Genomic DNA, 18628 nt, shown 5'->3' on the forward strand with positions numbered 1-18628 from the left:
GAGTGTGGTGAGATGTGGAAAGAGATTTTTGTGAGCATAACATGGCTGAAAGATACTACGCTTTACCTGACTATATACACGAGACCATATAGGATGCAAAATAAATAGGTTGATCTAATGCAGCATTCAGTAACTTTGAATTTTGTGACAGCCTTTTGGCCAGACTTGACTGCAGTTTTTAAAAGGTAATCGATAATTTTTTTTAGGACTTTACATGAAAAGTTTTGAAGAAATGTGGCAGGCCTGGTGTCGTGATGAAAGTGAGCATTTTTGTGTGGCACGTTGTGTTTTTCAGTGGATAAATTCACTTCTAAAAGTCTGGTTTCATTTATTTCTTATATCAACTGTTTTCTGGTTTACAGTGAAGGAAAGCATTGTTTGAGGAAAAAGAGAAGAATGTGCTGGTTAGTTTTCTAATCTTGTTAGTAGCTGATACTGGTGTATTAGCAACGTTTTAGTATTTTTTAAAATATATTGTGATATGGATCAATTATAAATATTTTAATCCTACCTAGGTCCTGTTTCTATGGACAAAGTTCATTATTGTGAGAGATTCATTGAACTCATGATAGATCTTGAGGTAAGTTGATTTGTTTCAGCCTGTTTCTATGTGTGCTTCTAGATTTTGTATCATGAAGTTGTCATTTTAGCCTTATTACAATTAACAGGTAGTTACATAACAGCTGTGGTTTTCCAGCTGTAAATAGGGGGTTGTAGCAGTGAAGCTACGCTGGGACTTGATGTAGCATTTATCTGATTTATAAATGATTAGAGAAATCTAAGATCCTAGGTTGCTCTGTGAAGTCTGCTAATGAGAACAGTGATCATTTCAGCAATTGAGGAAAATGTGTGCATCTAGGAAGCTTCCTCTCAAAGCATGATAGGCTACTTAAAGTATCTTTTGTGTTGCGGATTATGTTCCCAGAAGGCATGGTAGTTCTGAAGTGCTAGCTATTCTTATTTGACTAGAATTCATTATTTACAAGGAGCAAATACAAGGAGGCCAAGTGAGGTTTTCTGAAATTTATGTGCAGATAGTGAGAAAATAGGACAGTTAAAAGCTTTGCAGTACCAGAATAAAAAGATATTAATTGACACCTTCGCACATGAATTACAACTTAAAGTGATTTCAGCCTGAGAAGACATTCTGGAATAGGACAGTTTGCTGAAATGTTAAGCACAGGAGATTTTAAATGACCTAACCTTGAACTCATATAGGTTAACTGTCCTCTACTAAATTCCTTAGGTAGCCTGTGCTTATAGCTGCATAGAAGAAAAAATGCTTTAAATTAAGAGGTGGTTGTCCTATGGACAAAATATATTTTCATAAGGGAATGATATATTTGATGTTAAGCTTAAATCTTGTTTCTAGCCAAACCACTTAGAGGCAGTATGTTTAATGTTGCCATTAGGTATTACAGGAGAGCTGGAATTCAGAAAGTTTATGAAGCCTGTTTAAATGACAGGAACAAGCATATGAGAAATTAGCTGTAAATCCAAGTTCTTTGCCTCTGTAGCATGTATTGTGTTAATGGATTTTTTTTTAGCTATACTGAGGTACTTGTTTCTATTAAAGTTTACACACTAAAATAAAAACTTAGTGATTTGGTAAGTTGGAAGGAACAATTTCTGTGAAAGTTCTTTCGTTAGTTGAGTTTGTTTTTTTGTAGTCATTGTACTTGACAATTAACGTTTTCTACTATAAATTCTTTTATTATCTTTATCTTAGTTCCAAAGGTCATGTTGATGTCTTTTGACTTTCTAAATTCATGTGTACATTCCATTGAGGACAGCTCCTTTTTAAACAGCTTAAACTCATTTGTAAAGCAGCTTAAACAATTTACATTGAAAATAAGTGATCTCAGCTTTTGTAAGCTTGAAATTATTAATAAAATTGAAAAATTATTAGATCTACTGTGCATACCTTATGAATAATAGAAGATAAAATACTGTAGATAGAAAAAAGACAGTTCTCAGTCCTGAGAAGTTCGAGCTTAAAATAAAAACAAAATAAAAAGACTGAAATGAGTATAGAATGTGCACATTTAAAACAGTATTGCAGCAGTTTGATGTATCACATGTAGCGCACGATGATTATGTAGACACTGCTTTATTTAATCTTCTTTTATTGCTAATAGGGTGTAATCTCACTCATGATGAATTTGTGCCTCACTGCCAGACTAACAGAAGTTCATAGCAGCCTACCTGCATAAAATCAGTGTCTTGGCACACATAAATGCTGCCTTGGTCTGAGGACCTCTGTTAGGGTATTAGATAAGTAAATAACTGCAGCAATCTATCTTGATCTGCCTTCTTGTAATAGAAATTTGAGAAACCAAGATTTCTTTAATTTTGAAGAATTGTTTGTACTAATATGAGATTATTTACTACAGGCTTTGCTTCCCACGCGACGCTGGTTTAATACAGTGTTGGATGACTCCCATCTTGTTGTTCACTGTTACCTGTCTAGTCTTGCCAAGAGAGAGAAGGAGGGTCATCTCTTTTGCCAGGTGAGATAAGAAGTTGTTTTTTATTCTGAGGTGACTCTAAATTTTGCAATTTTTTTATTTTACATTTGGTTGTTAAGACAGAATTTTATGAAAATTTCTGATGGATGCAAACTACACATTTATTGAAATCTTTCAGACAGTAATCCTTTCTTGTCTGTACCTACATGTGTCTGCTTTTATGTTTATGACTCTTTTTGAGTTTTGAAAAGTAGAACCTAGAAAGTGGTGCCATTTGTAGGTTGTTTTATCCCAGACATAGACAGTCAGTTGTTCACAGCAGGATCTGAAGATCTCTTTTCATCTGCATTTTTTGCTGTCTCCCATCTCTAGCATTTGTTCAGTGTCTCTAAGGATCTTTGTTGATGAACCAGACGTGCTTCTGGCTTTCTGTTCAGTTTTCTTCTTTTAAGTGGCATACTGTCATTTAAAAGTTTGAAGAATTCTAGGGCTGGCATGAGGGAAGGCAGGAATGAGCAAGACTTTTTCCTTTTGATAGCAGCAAGCCATAAATTGTCTCAGGGAACCTCTGGCTAGGTCAATTCAGCACACTTCATTTCTAGTATTGTTGTGTAAAAGAAATGATGTTGGCTGTTGGCTGTGCTCTAATTCCTATGACTGTATTTCAACACTATTCCATGCATCAGCCAAACTTAGATATCACTCCCTGATCAATTTCTTTAAGTACTTTGACAAACTACTGTTTGTGCATGGATTTGTTGTGTTAAATAGCATTTATCTTTGCGGTTGAGGTATTGTTAATCCGTTTAATTAAATGCACGATGTCTCAGCTTTTAGATATGCTTAAATTCTACACTGGCTTTGAAATCAATGATCAAACTGGAAATGCTTTGACAGAGAATGAGATGACAACGATTCACTATGACAGAATTACTTCTTTACAGGTAAAGTGTTTGAGGAAAGGAAGGGATGTAGTTTTGCTGTTGTAACTATTCTGTATACGAAGTAGAGTATTTCCCAAAGCATGCCTCTTATTATTCATTTCCAGTATCAGGAATGGTTTTAACTTGACTCTTTATACTGTGTGGAAAGTTTCAATTTATGGATGTGACTGTGACAAAATAATAGACTCTAGCAAAACACCACCACTTTTGAGACTGTTAAGGTGAACTGCTCCTGTTATATCTATTTAGAAGGGAATATTCAGTGAAGTTCAAATTTGATTTGGTTATGCGGTAGGTGGCACCATTTCATCAAGATCAGTACATGCGTGATAGCAGTAGTGATCCTTTGTACATAAGAGATAGAAAATGAAGATTCTCATCCTGTGTTCTATATAAAGATAGTTATACTTGTCAGAATTTTTCACATCAGATTTAACAACAAAATTCAAGGAAGCACGGTGAAAATAAACTTCTTCCTTGTTTTTCCTAGTTGACTAAAAGGCTACATGTCTGTCTCTTACGTTTTTGTTTTAATGATGGAACAAATACTAATAGGAGCTGTATCAGAAAGACAATATGTCAGAAACACAGGAATACCAATTATCATAGAATCATATCATAGAATCATAGAATGGCTTGGGTTGAAAAGGACCTCAAAGATCATCGAGTCTCAACCCCCCTGCCAAGTGCAGGGTCGCCAACCACTAGACCAGGCTGCCCAGAGCCACGTCCAGTCTGGCCTTGAATGCCTCCAGGGACGGGGCATCCACAGCCTCCCTGGGCAACCTGTTCCAGTGCGTCACCACCTTCTGTGTGGAAAAAGTTCCTCCTAATATCTAACCTAAATCTCCCCTGTCTCAGCTTAAAACCATTCCCCCTTGTCCTGTCGCTGTCCACCCTCACAAACAATCGATCCCCCTCCAGTTTATACGCTCCCTTTAAGTATTGGAAGGCCACAATGAGGTCTCCCCAGAGCCTTCTCTTCTCCAAACTAAACAAGCCCAGTTCCCTCAACCTTGCCTCATAGGAGAGGTGCTCCAGCCCTCTGATCATCTTGGTCGCCCTCCTCTGCACTCATTCCAAGAGCTCCACGTCCTTCTTGTGCTGGGGGCCCCAGGCCTGGACACAGTACTCCAGATGGCGCCTCACAAGAGCCGAGTAGAGGGGGACAACCACCTCTCTCTCCCTGCTGACCACTCCTCTTTTAATGCAGCCCAGAACATAGTTGGCCCTCTGGGCTGCCAGCGCACACTGCTGGCTCATGTCCAGCTTCTTGTCCACCAGGACCCCCAAATCCCTCTCCACAGGGCTGCTTTCAAGTACTTCTTCCCCCAGGTTGTATAAATACCTGGGATTGCCCTGGCCCAAGTGCAGCACCCTGCACTTGGCCTTGTTGAACCTCATTAGGTTCTCGTGGGCCCACTTGTCCAGCCTGTCCAGGTCCCTCTGGACAGCTTCCCTTCCTTCCAATGTATCGACTGCACCGCTCAGCTTGGTGTCATCTGCAAACTTGCTGAGGGTGCACTCGATTCCATCGTCTATGTCATTGATAAAGACATTGAAGAGCACCGGTCTCAGGACTGAGCCTTGGGGGACACCACTCGTGACCGGCCTCCACCCTGACACAGAACCATTTATCACAACCCTTTGGCTGCGACCAGCCAACCAGTTCTTAACCCACCGAACAGTCCATCCTTCAAATCCATACCTCTCCAATTTGGAGAGAAGGATGTGATGAGGGACCCTGTCAAAGGCTTTGGAGAAGTCCAAGTAGATGACATCCATCGCCCTCTTCCCATCCACCAATGCCGTCACTCCATCGTAGAAGGCCACCAGATTGGTCAGGCAAGATCTACCCTTGGTGAAGCCATGCTGGCTGTCTTGGATCACCTCCTTGTCGCGTATGTGCCTTAACATGTCTTCTAGGAGGATGTGCTCCATGATCTTCCCAGGCACAGAGGTGAGGCTCACCGGCCTGTAGTTCTCCGGGTCATCCTTTCTCCCTTTCTTAAAAATGGGAGCAATGTTTCCCTTTCTCCAGTCACCGGGGACTTCACCAGACAGCCATGATTTTTCAAATATGATGGAGAGCGGCTCGGCAACCACATCAGCCATCTCTCTCAGAACCCTAGGATGGATGTCATCCGGCCCCATGGACTTCCACACATTCAGTTTCAAGAGAAGGTCTCGAACTTGTTCCACTGTTACAGTGGGACAAAATCCGCTCCTCTCACCCACACCTCGAGGTTCAGGGTCCTGGCAGACACGGGGAGCCTGACCACCAGTGAAGACCGAGGCAAAGCACTTATTGAGCACCTCAGCTTTTTCCACGTCTGAGGAAGCCAAATCTCCATCCTCATTTACCAGAGGGGGAACACTCTCCTTGACTTGTCTTCTCTTGCCTATGTACCTGTAGAACCCCTTGTTATTTTTCACACTCCTAGCCAAGTTCAGCTCTACCTGTGCCTTGGCTTTCCTGATCCTATCTCTACACATGCGGACAACAGCCCTGTATTCCTCCCAGGCTACACAACCCTGCTTCCACTTTGCATACATTTCTCTCTTTTCCCTCAGTTTAAGCTGTAGGTCCTTGCTCAGCCACGCCGGTCACCCGCCTCCTCTGCTCGATTTCTTTTGCTGGGGGATGGAGAGCTCTTGCGGTCTCAGGAGGGTGTCCTTAAAGAGCTGCCAACTCTGCTCTGTTCCTACGCCCTTAAGGACAGTTTCCCAGGGGATCCCACCCAGCAGTTCCTTGAGCAGCCGGAAGTTTGCTCTCCTGAAGTTCAGGGTCCTGACTTTACTCTTTGCCAGGCCTGCATTCCTCTAGATCACAAACTCCACCAGGGCATGATCACTACAGCCCAGGCTGCCTCTTAACCCCTCTAATGCTCTCCTCCACGTTGGTGAGCACCAGGTCCAGTAAGGCTTCACCTCGGGTCGGTCCTTCTAATACCTGGACCAGGAAGTTATCCTCAACAGACTCCAGCAATCTCCTGGATTGTCTGCTGCCTTCCGTGCTGCTATCCCAGAAGATATCCAGGTAGTTGAAATCCCTCATCAGGACAAGAGCCTGTGAACACGGCATCTCCTGCAGCTGGAGCTAGAAGGCCTCGTCAAGAGGCTCCCCCTCATCAGGTGGCCTGTAACAGACCCCAACCACTAGATCTCCTTTACTGGACTGATCGCTGATTTTAACCCATAAGCCCTCAACCTGGTCATGGCTGTTACTCAGACACAGCTCTTCACAATCTATCCACTTCCTAATGTAGAAGGCAACTCCCCCTCCCTTCCTGCCCTGTCTATCCCTTCTGAAGAGCCTGTAGCACTCAATCAGAGTATTCCAATCGTGGGATTCGTCCCACCACGTTTCCGTGATAGCAACCAGATCATAATTTTCCGAGCACATCACAGTTTCCAGTTCCTCCTGCTTATTTCCCATGCTGCGTGCATTAGTGTAAAGGCACTTCAGCTGGGCTTTCCGGCACACTACCTTTCTAGAGGGGCCCTCCCTCAAACTTCCAGAAGAAATCTGAAGTTCTCCCCCACTGCTTCCTAAAGCCCCAATACCATCTTGTCCATGCTCCCGTGTTATCAAAGCCACCAACCTCACATCATCCCTTGTGTTCTTCCTACAAAAGGGTGCGTTGTCCTCCTCATTCCTCCCACAAGACTGTGGGATCTTACTAGCACAAGCCCCTCCCAGAAGCACTGGCTCATTACATACAGGGTCCTTACTAGTGACCCTGGTTTCACCCCCACCCCCCTTCATACCTAATTTAAAGCCCTTTCAATGAACCTTCCCAATTCCCACCGTAAAACCCCTTTCCACCAGTGGGATAAGCTATTCCTATCAGATGCCAGCAGATGCCATCAGATGCCAGCAGGCCCGGTCTCGTGTAAATTGAGCCGAGGTCGAAAAACCCAAACCCCTGCCGGGGCACACCAGGCTTGGAGCCAGATATTAATCTGTTGCCCCATTATGTTTAGTCTCTTATTATTCCCTATAATTGGAGGGATAGAGGAGGGATAGAGGGATAGAGAGATAGAGGAGAACACAACTTGTGCTCCCGAACCCTTGACCAGACGCCCTAAGGCTCTGAAGTCCTTTTTCATGGTTCTAAGGGAGGTAAGAGGTAATTAGGTGGTGCTAAGAAAAACGGAGATTTTGCCTGCTTTTATTTCTATCCTGGGATTGTCTACAGGATACTAGGAATTAGAAAAGTCTATTTTTTGTATAAATGCTTATATTGCTATTAAATTGTTTCATTAATGTGCTTACATTCCATTTTTTGGGGGTGGATCTTTTATAGAGAGCAGCATTTGCACACTTCCCGGAGTTATATGACTTTGCGCTCTCAAATGTAGCTGCAGTAGATACTCGTGATGCCCTGGTGAAGTTATTTGGACCTCTCAGGTAAGTCATCAAAATGATATTTAACATCAAGTTGATATTCTTTGTTCTCAGTGTGTTTTAATTTAATAAAATTCTAGCCGTTTTTCTTCATGACTTCTCATGTCAGTGAAATCAGTTAATATTTTTATATATATATATATTTTTTTTGTTCCTGTGTATCTTTTGAAAATATGGAGAAACTGAGTTTGGCTCCATTAGTATAGAATCATAGAATGCTACGAACTAGTAGTGAGTTACTGGAATTCCAGCATAAGAAAAATATTGTTCCATTTTACTAATGAGCATGAAAAGCAGTAAACTTCTGGAAAATAGCTAGCTGCTTTTAAAAATTAGAGGTTAATAACTGTAAGTTAATTACTGCTTCAGTGATTTTTAATTCTAGTCCTTTAATGAAATTTCACTGTTGAACTTTTTTTTTTTTTGAAAAAAAAAAGTTAACTATAACCAATCTTTCCTAGGCTTCAATGTAATTATTAATACAAAATGATATTTTTTACTTTGTACTGTTGCAGCTCAAACATGCTCCACCAGGTGGCATCGTACCTCTGCTTGCTGCCTTCCCTTCCAGATGGGAGTGATACCAGCTATGAGAAGGAGTTTCTGCTAGAGCTGCTGGTAAAACCATCATTCATGTAATTTAGCAACTACACTGTCCTAAAGTAGCTGTTTAGTACCTTGGTGAACCACCTGGGAACCACAGTAGCATTATAACAGTAACTTAGATAATAAGATGGAGCTTAGAGAGATACAAATTAAGTATTTGAAAATGTTGAAATGTTGAAAATGTTTCCTAAGAAACTGGTATGTGCATATTTGGCATAATTAAGAGGGCCAGTAAGCAGAGCCTCAGCAACAGTTTTAAGTTCTTTGGGGAAAGATGTTGTTTATATAATTACCTGTTTTTGTTTTTTTTCTTAAAAAGACTAAAAATGTTAAACCTGTTCAGTATTTGTTTGGTTCCTCAAGCCCATTTGTATTTATAATTGATACACAAGATGTTTTTTTTTTAAATATTCAGTGTATAACACTTACTGTAGACATCTAATCTTTTTACATCTTTCATAATTTTTTTTTGGATTGTTATTTCTTCAGAAATTGTTTGCATGATTTCATAAGGTTTAGGTGGTAGTAATATGATGCTTATTGATACCATAAATAGATATTTGTCCTGCTGACAGTATAGTAGTACTGGATGGATTTTTTTCTCCCAAAGGGGAAATTAAGATAAGCTATTACTGGATGACCAGTGTTACAGTTAACTACTGAACATGTATTCAAGACAAAAAAAAAAAAAAAAAAAAAGCAAACATTTTTCATCAGTGGAGAAACCAGATGTTTCTTTGAATGACTGATAGCTGGAATATATGCTTGCTCATCTTTCAGTGTCTTTCAAGGATTTAGTTGTGCTTGATTGGAGGAAAAAAGAAAAAAGAGGTTGTTAAAACAGAGGACATGGCAAGTGACGACCAGCATTCTTGTGGATAAATGCAAATGTTTTAAAGATAGCTTTATTTTCCTGTTTTGATTTACAGAAGTTTTTAATGCATCCTTTAGGTTTCCCGTCATGAGCGACGAATATCTCAAATTCAGCAACTCAATCAGATGCCTCTGTATCCCACAGAGAAGATTATTTGGGATGAAAATATTGTCCCAACTGAATATTATTCTGGAGAAGGTATGATTAGCAATTTAGTAAAGGCTGAAAGGTACAGTAAATGTCCAAAAAAGGAGCCTGTGCTTATTCTGTCTTCAGAGTTCATGCAATCATTTGATATCTTTTAGCGAATAGAGTACTTAAAAATCCAAAGGTTTGTGTTTATGCAAAGCCACTTCCTTACTTGTAATCTGTAACAGATATGCCATTATCACCAGTTGCTGCAGCAATACAGGAGTCACCTAGATATGCATGCTCTGTGTGTATATACTAATCGCAGGTATATAAATAAAGTATATAAACATACCCTAATCACAATATATATATTACTGCTGTTGGAGGAGGAAATGGAGTGGAATATCTCATTACACCTGTTTCTGTGCTGCTTTGTAAATTTTCAATAATCCTTTTCAGAATTTTTATTAATGTAAAATGTAATGTGAAACGTATGAAACATTTGTTACCTGTGTGTTGGTAGTGCTCTTGAGAAGTGTTTCTGTTTCTGTGAGGTGATTACAAATATTTTTTGTTTTTGTTCTCTCAATTTCAGCTTACACTTTCCCTTTTTAAACACAGTGTATTCTCCACCATTATGTTTCTTTTCTGTGTTCGTTAAGACAGCTAAATTTTTCTGTCAGAAGGATGAAAATTGTTTTAATCTTGTGCAGGTTCATCTAGAGAGAACTTGAAAATTTAGAGAAGGAAAGTATGAAAATGTGCACTTGTTAGGGAATTATGTCTACAAAAAGAGAAATTCTTGGAATCACCTATAATAAGAACTCCAGCAGTTATGGAATAATATGTTTATGTATTTGTAGTTATGTAGAACCAAAATATTAATTCATTTTCTTTTTTGTTTATTCACTGAATACCTCTTCTCTCCTGATCCTACCCCTCCTTAGGCTGTCTTGCGCTTCCCAAACTGAATCTACAGTTTCTGACTCTTCACGATTACCTGCTAAGGAACTTCAATCTCTTTCGCTTAGAGTCCACTTACGAGATCAGACAGGACATTGAAGATAGCGTCAGTAGGATGAAACCATGGTAATATTTATTAAATGACCTGAACCAGTCAGCTCAGCTTCAATTGTAAACAAAATGCATTTGAGAATGAAAAACGGATGTTGTGTATGTACTAAATGCCTAATAATGTATTTTAAATTATTATAAGATACTATGTTTTGCACTAACCTCTTCCACAAGATGTTTCCTTATTGTGGGATATGTTGCAAGAATGAGTTGGTATGTATACCTGTAGTCTTAGCTTGAAACTCTTAACACTAGATGTTAGATGTTGACAAACAATCTTTGTGGTGTTAACAAGTATGTGGTGGTTTTCTAAAAGTACTGAACATTGTCTGACTTTATGAAATACAGAAACGCGACCTCCAGTTCTTCAGTTATATAAAAAGTTTTATGGAGTGTTCTTGAGTCTGCTATATTTTGATCCTGTTTACATTTCAAGGGATCATTTGGTGTGGCATCTCTTATACTCAGTATTTGCTTTTTGTAATCTCACCTTTTTTTCTCTCTCTGTCTTCAGTTTTATTTTTTTAATAACACCAGCATATGTTGCTCATGTATCTTGAAATGTAAAAAAAAGAAATATATCAGTGCTTGTTATACAGCTTAAAAAATATGGGATTACATGAGTCCAGTTCAGTAGCATGTAAAATTAAGACCTTTTTCTTTGAGTTGACTTTGACGTGACTTGTTTCACGCTTCAAAAACTGAATCTGTTATCAGATAATAACTAACAAAACTTATTTCTTATTTTTTGTTTGTTTTTTTAAGGCTATCAGAATATGGAGGTGTGGTCTTTGGTGGATGGGCTAGGATGGCACAACCCATTGTGTCTTTCACAGTGGTGGAGGTTGCAAAGCCCAATATTGGTGAAAACTGGCCCATGCGAGTACGAGCGGATGTCACAATTAATTTGAATGTTAGAGATAGCATCAAAGATGAATGGGAAGGTACTTGTCATGTTCTGTGAAATAAGGTGCTCAAAATAACTGTTTATCAAAAAGTCCTTTGCCTTGATTTTATTTGTAAGAAAGATTTTGTGTCTGAGGTAGACTTGCAAAACTTAGTATGCTTCAAAAGTATGTTATTCAAGTTCCAATTCTAAGAAATCTAGACTTTTCTGAATATAAGATTAAGATTATTTAAATATTTACACTTATGCTGGGGTAAGAATATTTACCATTTCACAATGATGTCATTCGGTTGGTAACTCTGAAATTTCTGCACCTTAGAGGCAAAATGGAAAGGTAATTTAGCATTTGAAATTAACATGCATTCTAACCATGTCTTACTGCAAAAGTAGCAGGGAACGTGATATCTCTCTAGTAAAAACACAGTGAGCACTTATTTACTGTACAGATCACTGAGCACTGGCAGCGTTTGCCTAGAGAGCTTGTGAAGTCTCCTCTGTGGAGATCTTCAGTAGCCACCTGGACGTGGTCGTGGGCAGCCTGCTCTGGGTGGCCCTGCTTGACCAGGGTAGTTGGACCAGGTAACCTACAGAAGCCCCTTCCAACCTCAACCATTTTGTGAAAAATGAAGGGTACAGATCTTGATTTAATTCAGGGTAGTGCATGTTATTAGTATTCAGTATATTTAAATATATTTAAGAAGTGCTGACTGTACCAAATAATGTTTTTTCAAAGTATCCACAAGTGACACTTTTTTGCTTGAGGAGTTGAACTTTACTTGACCATGTTGGCAAGCGGCATAGAAGCATGTACTTGTACTTGGATTATCGGTAAATGTCACTTCCTTTTCTTTTGTAGAGAAACATAAGTTAAATGTGCTGGAGCTGCACAACGTGATTACAGGTCACATAGCAAAAAAGTAAAGTGGGAGCATATAATAAACAGATACAAAATATTTCCTTACTAGTAATGCTAGAATTATTATTGTCACATGGAGGATGGAAGCAAACTTCACTATCATGAAGGCAGTTAATGGCAAGTTTTAGGAATTTCCAGAAGCTTTGATCTGAATGATCAGTTTCAATGGCAACAAAGTGATCTTCAGCCTTAACATAATCAGGCATCCAGCTTCTTACGTATCCTTGCAGAGCATTTAAGGAATTTTTATTGAACTTGGTACAAATCCCCAGAACCTGCAGTGTTTTAGAATAGCTGTTCTACAGTTTCATTCTCAACATTTTCCTATCTTTGGATATATTATCCTAATCATCGTGAAATGGGCTTTAAAGATGATCCTGTTCCAACCCCCATGCTTTGGGTGGAGTTGCCACTCATTAGATCAGGCTGCCCAGGACCCCATCCAACCTAGCCTTGGGGATTTGTCATCCCCAGCTTCTCTGGGCAACCTGCTCCTGTGCCGCACCACCCTTTGAGCAAAGAAATTCCTCCTAACTTCTAATCTAAATCTCCCCTCTTTCAGTTTAAAACTATTCTGCCTTGTTCTAACACTATTGAGCTGTGTTTTTTTTGTTTTGTTTTTTTTTTAAAAAGTCAGTATCTTTCTGTTTAAAAACTAGAATGTCACAGTGAGGTTTTCCCAGAGCCTTCTCTTCTCTAAGCTGAACAAGCCCAGCTCCCTCAAACTTTCTTCATCTGGAGAGGTGCTCCACCCTTCTGATCATCTTTGTGGCCCTCCTCTGGACCTGCTCCAACAGCTCCATGTCTTTGTCTTGCTGGGGGACCCAGACTTGGACGCAGTACTCCAGATGGGGCCTCATGAGGGCTGAGTAGAGGGGCATAATCACCTTCTACACCTGCTGGCTGCCCTTCTTTTGATGTGACCTGGGATACCATTGGCCTTTTGGGCTTACACTTGCACGCTGTTAGCTCGCGTAAAGCTTTTCATCCACCACTTTTCATCCTTCTCTGCAAGGCTGCTCTCAGTGGGTTCTTCTCCCAGCATGTTCACATACATGAGATTGCCATGAACCCAAGTACAACTTGGCCTTATTATCTCATTAGGGGACCACTTTTCAAGTTTGTCCAGGTCCCATTGAGTGGCATCCCTCCCTTCTATTCTGTCTTTGTTTCTTCACAGAAACCTTCAATATATACAACTTCCTCTGATAGTAACTTCCCATTTTTATACTTAATCTCTTTGTATTTTCTGTTATAAGAATGATACAAATTATAGTTACTAATTTATAATTATTTTGAAAGCACAGTCTTCTCATATGCTTTGATAAGGTTTATAGTAAGTAGCTAGTCACCATTTATCTCTTTCTCTGTTAGGTCCGTATTTGTCAGTAATATTGTAATGTAATTATTTAGCCTGCTTTTGCTCCAAAATAATTTTATGTACTTTTAAGCACTTTTAAAATTAGGTTATATAGTTAAATGACTTGGATACATTTTTATATTCCATTATTAATCTAGTTAATAGGATTAACACAAAGAAATTTTATGTCCGCATATTCCAAAAAGCCAGTATTTGCCTCTAGCGTAGTTATATTTTTCCAGTGTTTTTCAGTTATTTTTACTATATTTATCTTTCTTTTTCATGTATAAGTATTTAATTGATGATAGTAAAACTCTGCTATTCAGTAACATATTCTGTCCTAAATATTGTTAGATTACAGAAATATTCCAGTAGCTAATGTCTTTTCTGTGGCTCTTTTTTGCCAATGTAAGTAGATTTATATAGTAGTTCTTAATACTAGTGTAGCCTCTAGAAGTTCAAAAGCAGTAATGCTTTAACTTAGGTAAATATTTAAAACTATTGCTGAATTAAGACTGTGGTGAAGAATTGATAAATAATTGTCTGGCATAACAAGGTCTTGATGACCTTGTTCAAAGACCTTCAAGTACCCTCTTCAAATACATTAAAGGTGATTGCAGTGAGAGCGGGTTTGGTCTCTTTTCACTGGTGACAGGACAAGGGGAAATGGCCTCAAGTTGCACCAGGGGAAGTTTAGGTTGGATATCAGGAAAAACTTCTTTACAGGAAGGTTTGTTAGGCACTGGAATAGACTCCTCATCCCTGAATGTGTTTAAAAACCATCTGGGTGTGGTGCTCAGGGACATGATTTAGCAGTGAGTTGTTAAGAGTTAGGGTAGTATGGTTGAGTTGAGATTGGATTTGATCTTGAAGGTCTTTTCCAACCTGAGCAATTCTATGATTCTGTGAAACTTAAGAGGGATAACAGTATTCCGTGAATAACAAGAGAAGTATCTGCCCCAGGAAAAAAAGATCCATCAAGATCTTGAAGGATTTTTTTCTTAACTGTGTTTGAAGTTTCTGCTAATTATCTAGGAGAATACTGTGTATGTTTACTAAATTTTGGAAGTCTCTCAGATATGTGTGAATTGGGTAGATATACTGGAAGAAAGGACTGATGTTCAAAAGGACAACAATGAATTGGAGAATTGACCTTTTAAAAGTAGAGTGTAATTTAAGAGAGATGAGTAGAAGATACTAAACTTAAGCAAGAAAATTAGCTCCCCAAGTACATCTTTTGAAAATAATTTGTTAGGCAGTAGCTGTGCATGAGGGAAAGAGTCTGAGTTCAATATGCTACTGCTGAGGGAAAAACACTATACCAGGTCATAAACTGGTATATATAAATATTTATATGTTTTATAAACTTTATATATATTTACATGATTTATATATATTTACATGATTTATAAACTGGAATATAACATGGAAAACAAATAACATGATTAAGTGACCTTCTGCCCTACTAAATAGATAACTAACTTTGTTTGGAATTTTGTGCCTTGTTCAAGGCGCTACACTTAAATTGTTGGAAAACAATTGAAAGTAGTCCAGAAGAAAGCAGCGAGAATAGGAGATTAATTTACCTTTCAGATACAATTAAATATATCTAGGTTGTGTAACTTAAGTAAGATTATTGGGAGTGCAGTAGTCTAGGTATGTGGAAGCTTGTTGTCATGAAAAGAATTAGTTTCTTCTCTTTGTATCTGAGGTCCTAGTGGATTTTAGTGTGTAAGAATAGTGGAAAAGACAACTGTTTCCTATGGTTCTGTATCATCAGAGTTAAAGGCATAGTTTGAAACTGAATACATTATGATCTAAGTAAGTGGATTTTTTTAATTAAAAAGTCAGATATTTGATTGTATATATTTTTAAAGAATGGGAGAGGAAAATGGCATTTAATCAATTCACTGAAAGTTCCTTTTTGGAATCAGGTCTACGGAAACACGATGTCTGTTTTTTGGTTACGGTACGTCCCACACAACCTTATGGCACTAAGTTTGACCGAAGACGACCTTTTGTTGAGCAGACTGGCCTGGTGTATGTTAGAGGCTGTGAAATCCAGGGCATGTTGGATGAGAAAGGACGTGTTATTGAAGAAGGTATGATACACCAAAACTTCTTTGAAATATGGTTTTTGGGTTGTTGGTTTTTTTTTGATTGGTTGGTTTTTGTTAACAGCATAGTCATTCACTTGCTTCTCTTTTGAGTGGTACTCAATGGGTTCATTATTTAATTGAAAAACAGGAATACTGATTTTATGAGCAGTCCTTGAGAGAGGTTATTTGTTTACCTCTGATACAAGTTGATATAATGAAATGGCATTCAGCACACTTGAGTTTTAGGATTAAAGTATCGTATATTCTAAAACACTCCTAGAAATGGGATAAAAACATGAAACAATACCATCCATAAAATAATTCCATTATATGAATACATCTAAAATCTGTTTCAAGAAAGATGATGGATGACTTATTTGAGTACTAATCTGCTTTTGTGCTATATCAAATTCCAATTTTACTGTTTCATTATGGGCAGGACCTGAACCCAAACCGAGACTTAAAGGAGACTGCAGAACATACAGAGTATTTCTGGACCCAAACCAGTATCAACAAGACATGACCAATACAATCCAAAATGGAGCAGAAGATGTATATGAGACTTTTAATATAATAATGAGAAGAAAACCAAAAGAAAACAATTTCAAGGTAAGGTACTGCTCATCAACACTTAAGCCATGCAGGTGAACAGTTATCCTAAGGATTACTGAGACTTGTTCATTTTAGTTGCATGTGGGTGAGCTTTTCAAATGGAGTTAGATCGTTTCAGCAAGTTACAGCTTGTCACCAGGTGATAATTTCCTCCTTACAGCTAAGTGTTAGAGTAATTGAAAATCAGAACCTAACTCAAATTGAGTAATAATAAAAAAAAAATGAAACATTAATTTATAATTTTAGTCTTTCACTGTGTAGCCTACAGTATAGTTATATTTGGCCTTTGGAGGTGGGGGAATATGTGGAATATAAGCCCTGCTTATGATCATATTGTGTAGACTTGCTGATCTTCTAATGCATTTCTATACAAACAGGATGGTCTGAGAGTCCTGGAGAAGGATACAGAGCAGAAATATTTGTAGCTATTGGCATGAGCTGGTAACTTACGATCCTTGAAATCCTGATTTTATAGTATCAGACACTATTTATTTTCTTTATAGATACTTGAACTATGCTTTTGTTGTTATTATTCTCCTTCTCTGAGTGTTCTAGAATGAAAACTTTACTGGTAATTATGGTACTCTTTGCTAGCTCTTTACGAAGAGGACAGTTTAGGATTTATACAGTTTCACACTGGTGTTTGTTTTTTGTTTTTTTAATATATACAGTACAAGTATACAGATATAGACTGTAACTAACCAAATACCCATAAGTGAATGACCGATTAGTCTTCTGTGTGTCATATTTACTTAGTTAAAAAGTCACTCTCCATTCTGTTTTTTTTTTCCTGTTTTTTCTAATTTTCAGGCTGTTCTGGAGACTATTAGAAATTTGATGAACACAGATTGTGTGGTTCCTGACTGGCTACATGACATCATTCTTGGATACGGAGACCCAAGTAGTGCACACTATTCAAAAATGCCAAATCAGATTGCATCTCTAGATTTTAATGACACCTTCCTGTCCATTGATCACTTAAAAGCTAGCTTTCCAGGGTACAATATCAAAGTGACTGTTGACAATCCAGAGCTACAAGTACCTCCCTTCAGGTGATCTCAAAATTTCAAATACTTGTGGTCTGGTATTCTTGCTGCAGTGCATTGTCAGATGGATTTGAGTTCATTGGTTGAAGGGAGATGCTCTTTCTTTTAGGAAGAGATATTCATATGTTAATATCAAGACTTAGTTATAGTGTATATATATATAAAACCATATATATAACTGTATAGTACAGCATTGCTTGTAAATTGGCCTATTGAATTTATGGGAAAAGAAACTGTAAAATGTAATCAAGACATGTAGTATTTGCTTCTCCATTGGTATCTAGCCTCTTCAAGTTGAACCTAGTAATTTTTAAGCTAAATAGTTTTTAGTTCACATTAAAGTAACTATAGCAATTTCATCATCCATTAAAGTTTGAGCTTTTGGAAACACTGTTCCGTCAAAACAAATAATTAGGTTTGATATTTCATTATGCTTACTTTATTTTAGAAATTATTTCTGAAATAAGATGCCTATCTTTGTGACCAGTAAATGAGATTTACATACTTCGTTTCAGTGGTGCTGTTGTTCAGCCCAGAACATTAGTGATTCATTTTCAGTTTTGAAAGTCATGTCCCTCATCGTTTGCTTCTTTATACTTATGCAGTTGAATTTTCCATTGTACATAGCTTTAACAGCTTTTTTTCAAATATTGCATGTGGAGTATATGTGGTGAAGGCAATAACGGTATATAATTTATATGATAGTAGTTTGAAGGAATCACAGAAAGATACCACACGCAATTTCCTGTGGTGAACTATTGTTAGCTTTCCCATTTTTTTCTGTATGAAGAAGTATTGCTGTATTTGTCGTAGAATAATACGTTATTGATGCTCTAAATGTCTCCATTGTTGTATCATGATGATTGGATTGCCATTGGAATTCCTCCTCCATGATTTGTTTCTGAATTAAACTATAGATGCTTGATAATATTTATTTACCATAGGAGGCTAAAAAAATAAAGCTGAAGTGAGAGGATGAAAGTCCTTGTGTTGGAACAGTTTAGAACACTGACACATTTTGTAAAGAAGGTGTTCATCAGTTCTAGAACAAAATCAGGTTATTACAGCTGACCAGACAGTGCCAGTGGCTTTCTGTTCTGTCTTGACTCCTGTCCCTTCCAGTTTCGTTTTTGAACTCTCTGCCATCAGCGTTCTTCCACTTGTCTTACAGCACTGCTC

At 38.2% G+C, this 18628-nt stretch overlaps 1 protein-coding gene across 2 annotated transcripts in view; it reads left to right on the forward strand.

The window, feature by feature from the left end:
- The window catches only part of AQR (aquarius intron-binding spliceosomal factor), a 53568-nt gene that overhangs the window by 10716 nt on the left and 24224 nt on the right, over positions 1 to 18628 (forward strand). Inside the window, exons 10-20 of one of the 2 annotated variants that reach the window (XM_021401050.1) lie at positions 516 to 580; positions 2394 to 2510; positions 3299 to 3412; positions 7723 to 7826; positions 8339 to 8441; positions 9381 to 9501; positions 10383 to 10524; positions 11275 to 11453; positions 15627 to 15794; positions 16231 to 16400; positions 17214 to 17455. In XM_021401050.1, coding sequence (XP_021256725.1) covers positions 516 to 580; positions 2394 to 2510; positions 3299 to 3412; positions 7723 to 7826; positions 8339 to 8441; positions 9381 to 9501; positions 10383 to 10524; positions 11275 to 11453; positions 15627 to 15794; positions 16231 to 16400; positions 17214 to 17455 — 1525 coding nt within the window. The remainder of the gene's footprint in view (positions 1 to 515; positions 581 to 2393; positions 2511 to 3298; positions 3413 to 7722; positions 7827 to 8338; positions 8442 to 9380; positions 9502 to 10382; positions 10525 to 11274; positions 11454 to 15626; positions 15795 to 16230; positions 16401 to 17213; positions 17456 to 18628) is intronic. The other variant, XM_021401051.1, reaches the window with a different exon arrangement.

This window comes from Numida meleagris, chromosome 6, assembly GCF_002078875.1.
Source record: "Numida meleagris isolate 19003 breed g44 Domestic line chromosome 6, NumMel1.0, whole genome shotgun sequence".
Taxonomy (NCBI): domain Eukaryota; kingdom Metazoa; phylum Chordata; class Aves; order Galliformes; family Numididae; genus Numida; species Numida meleagris.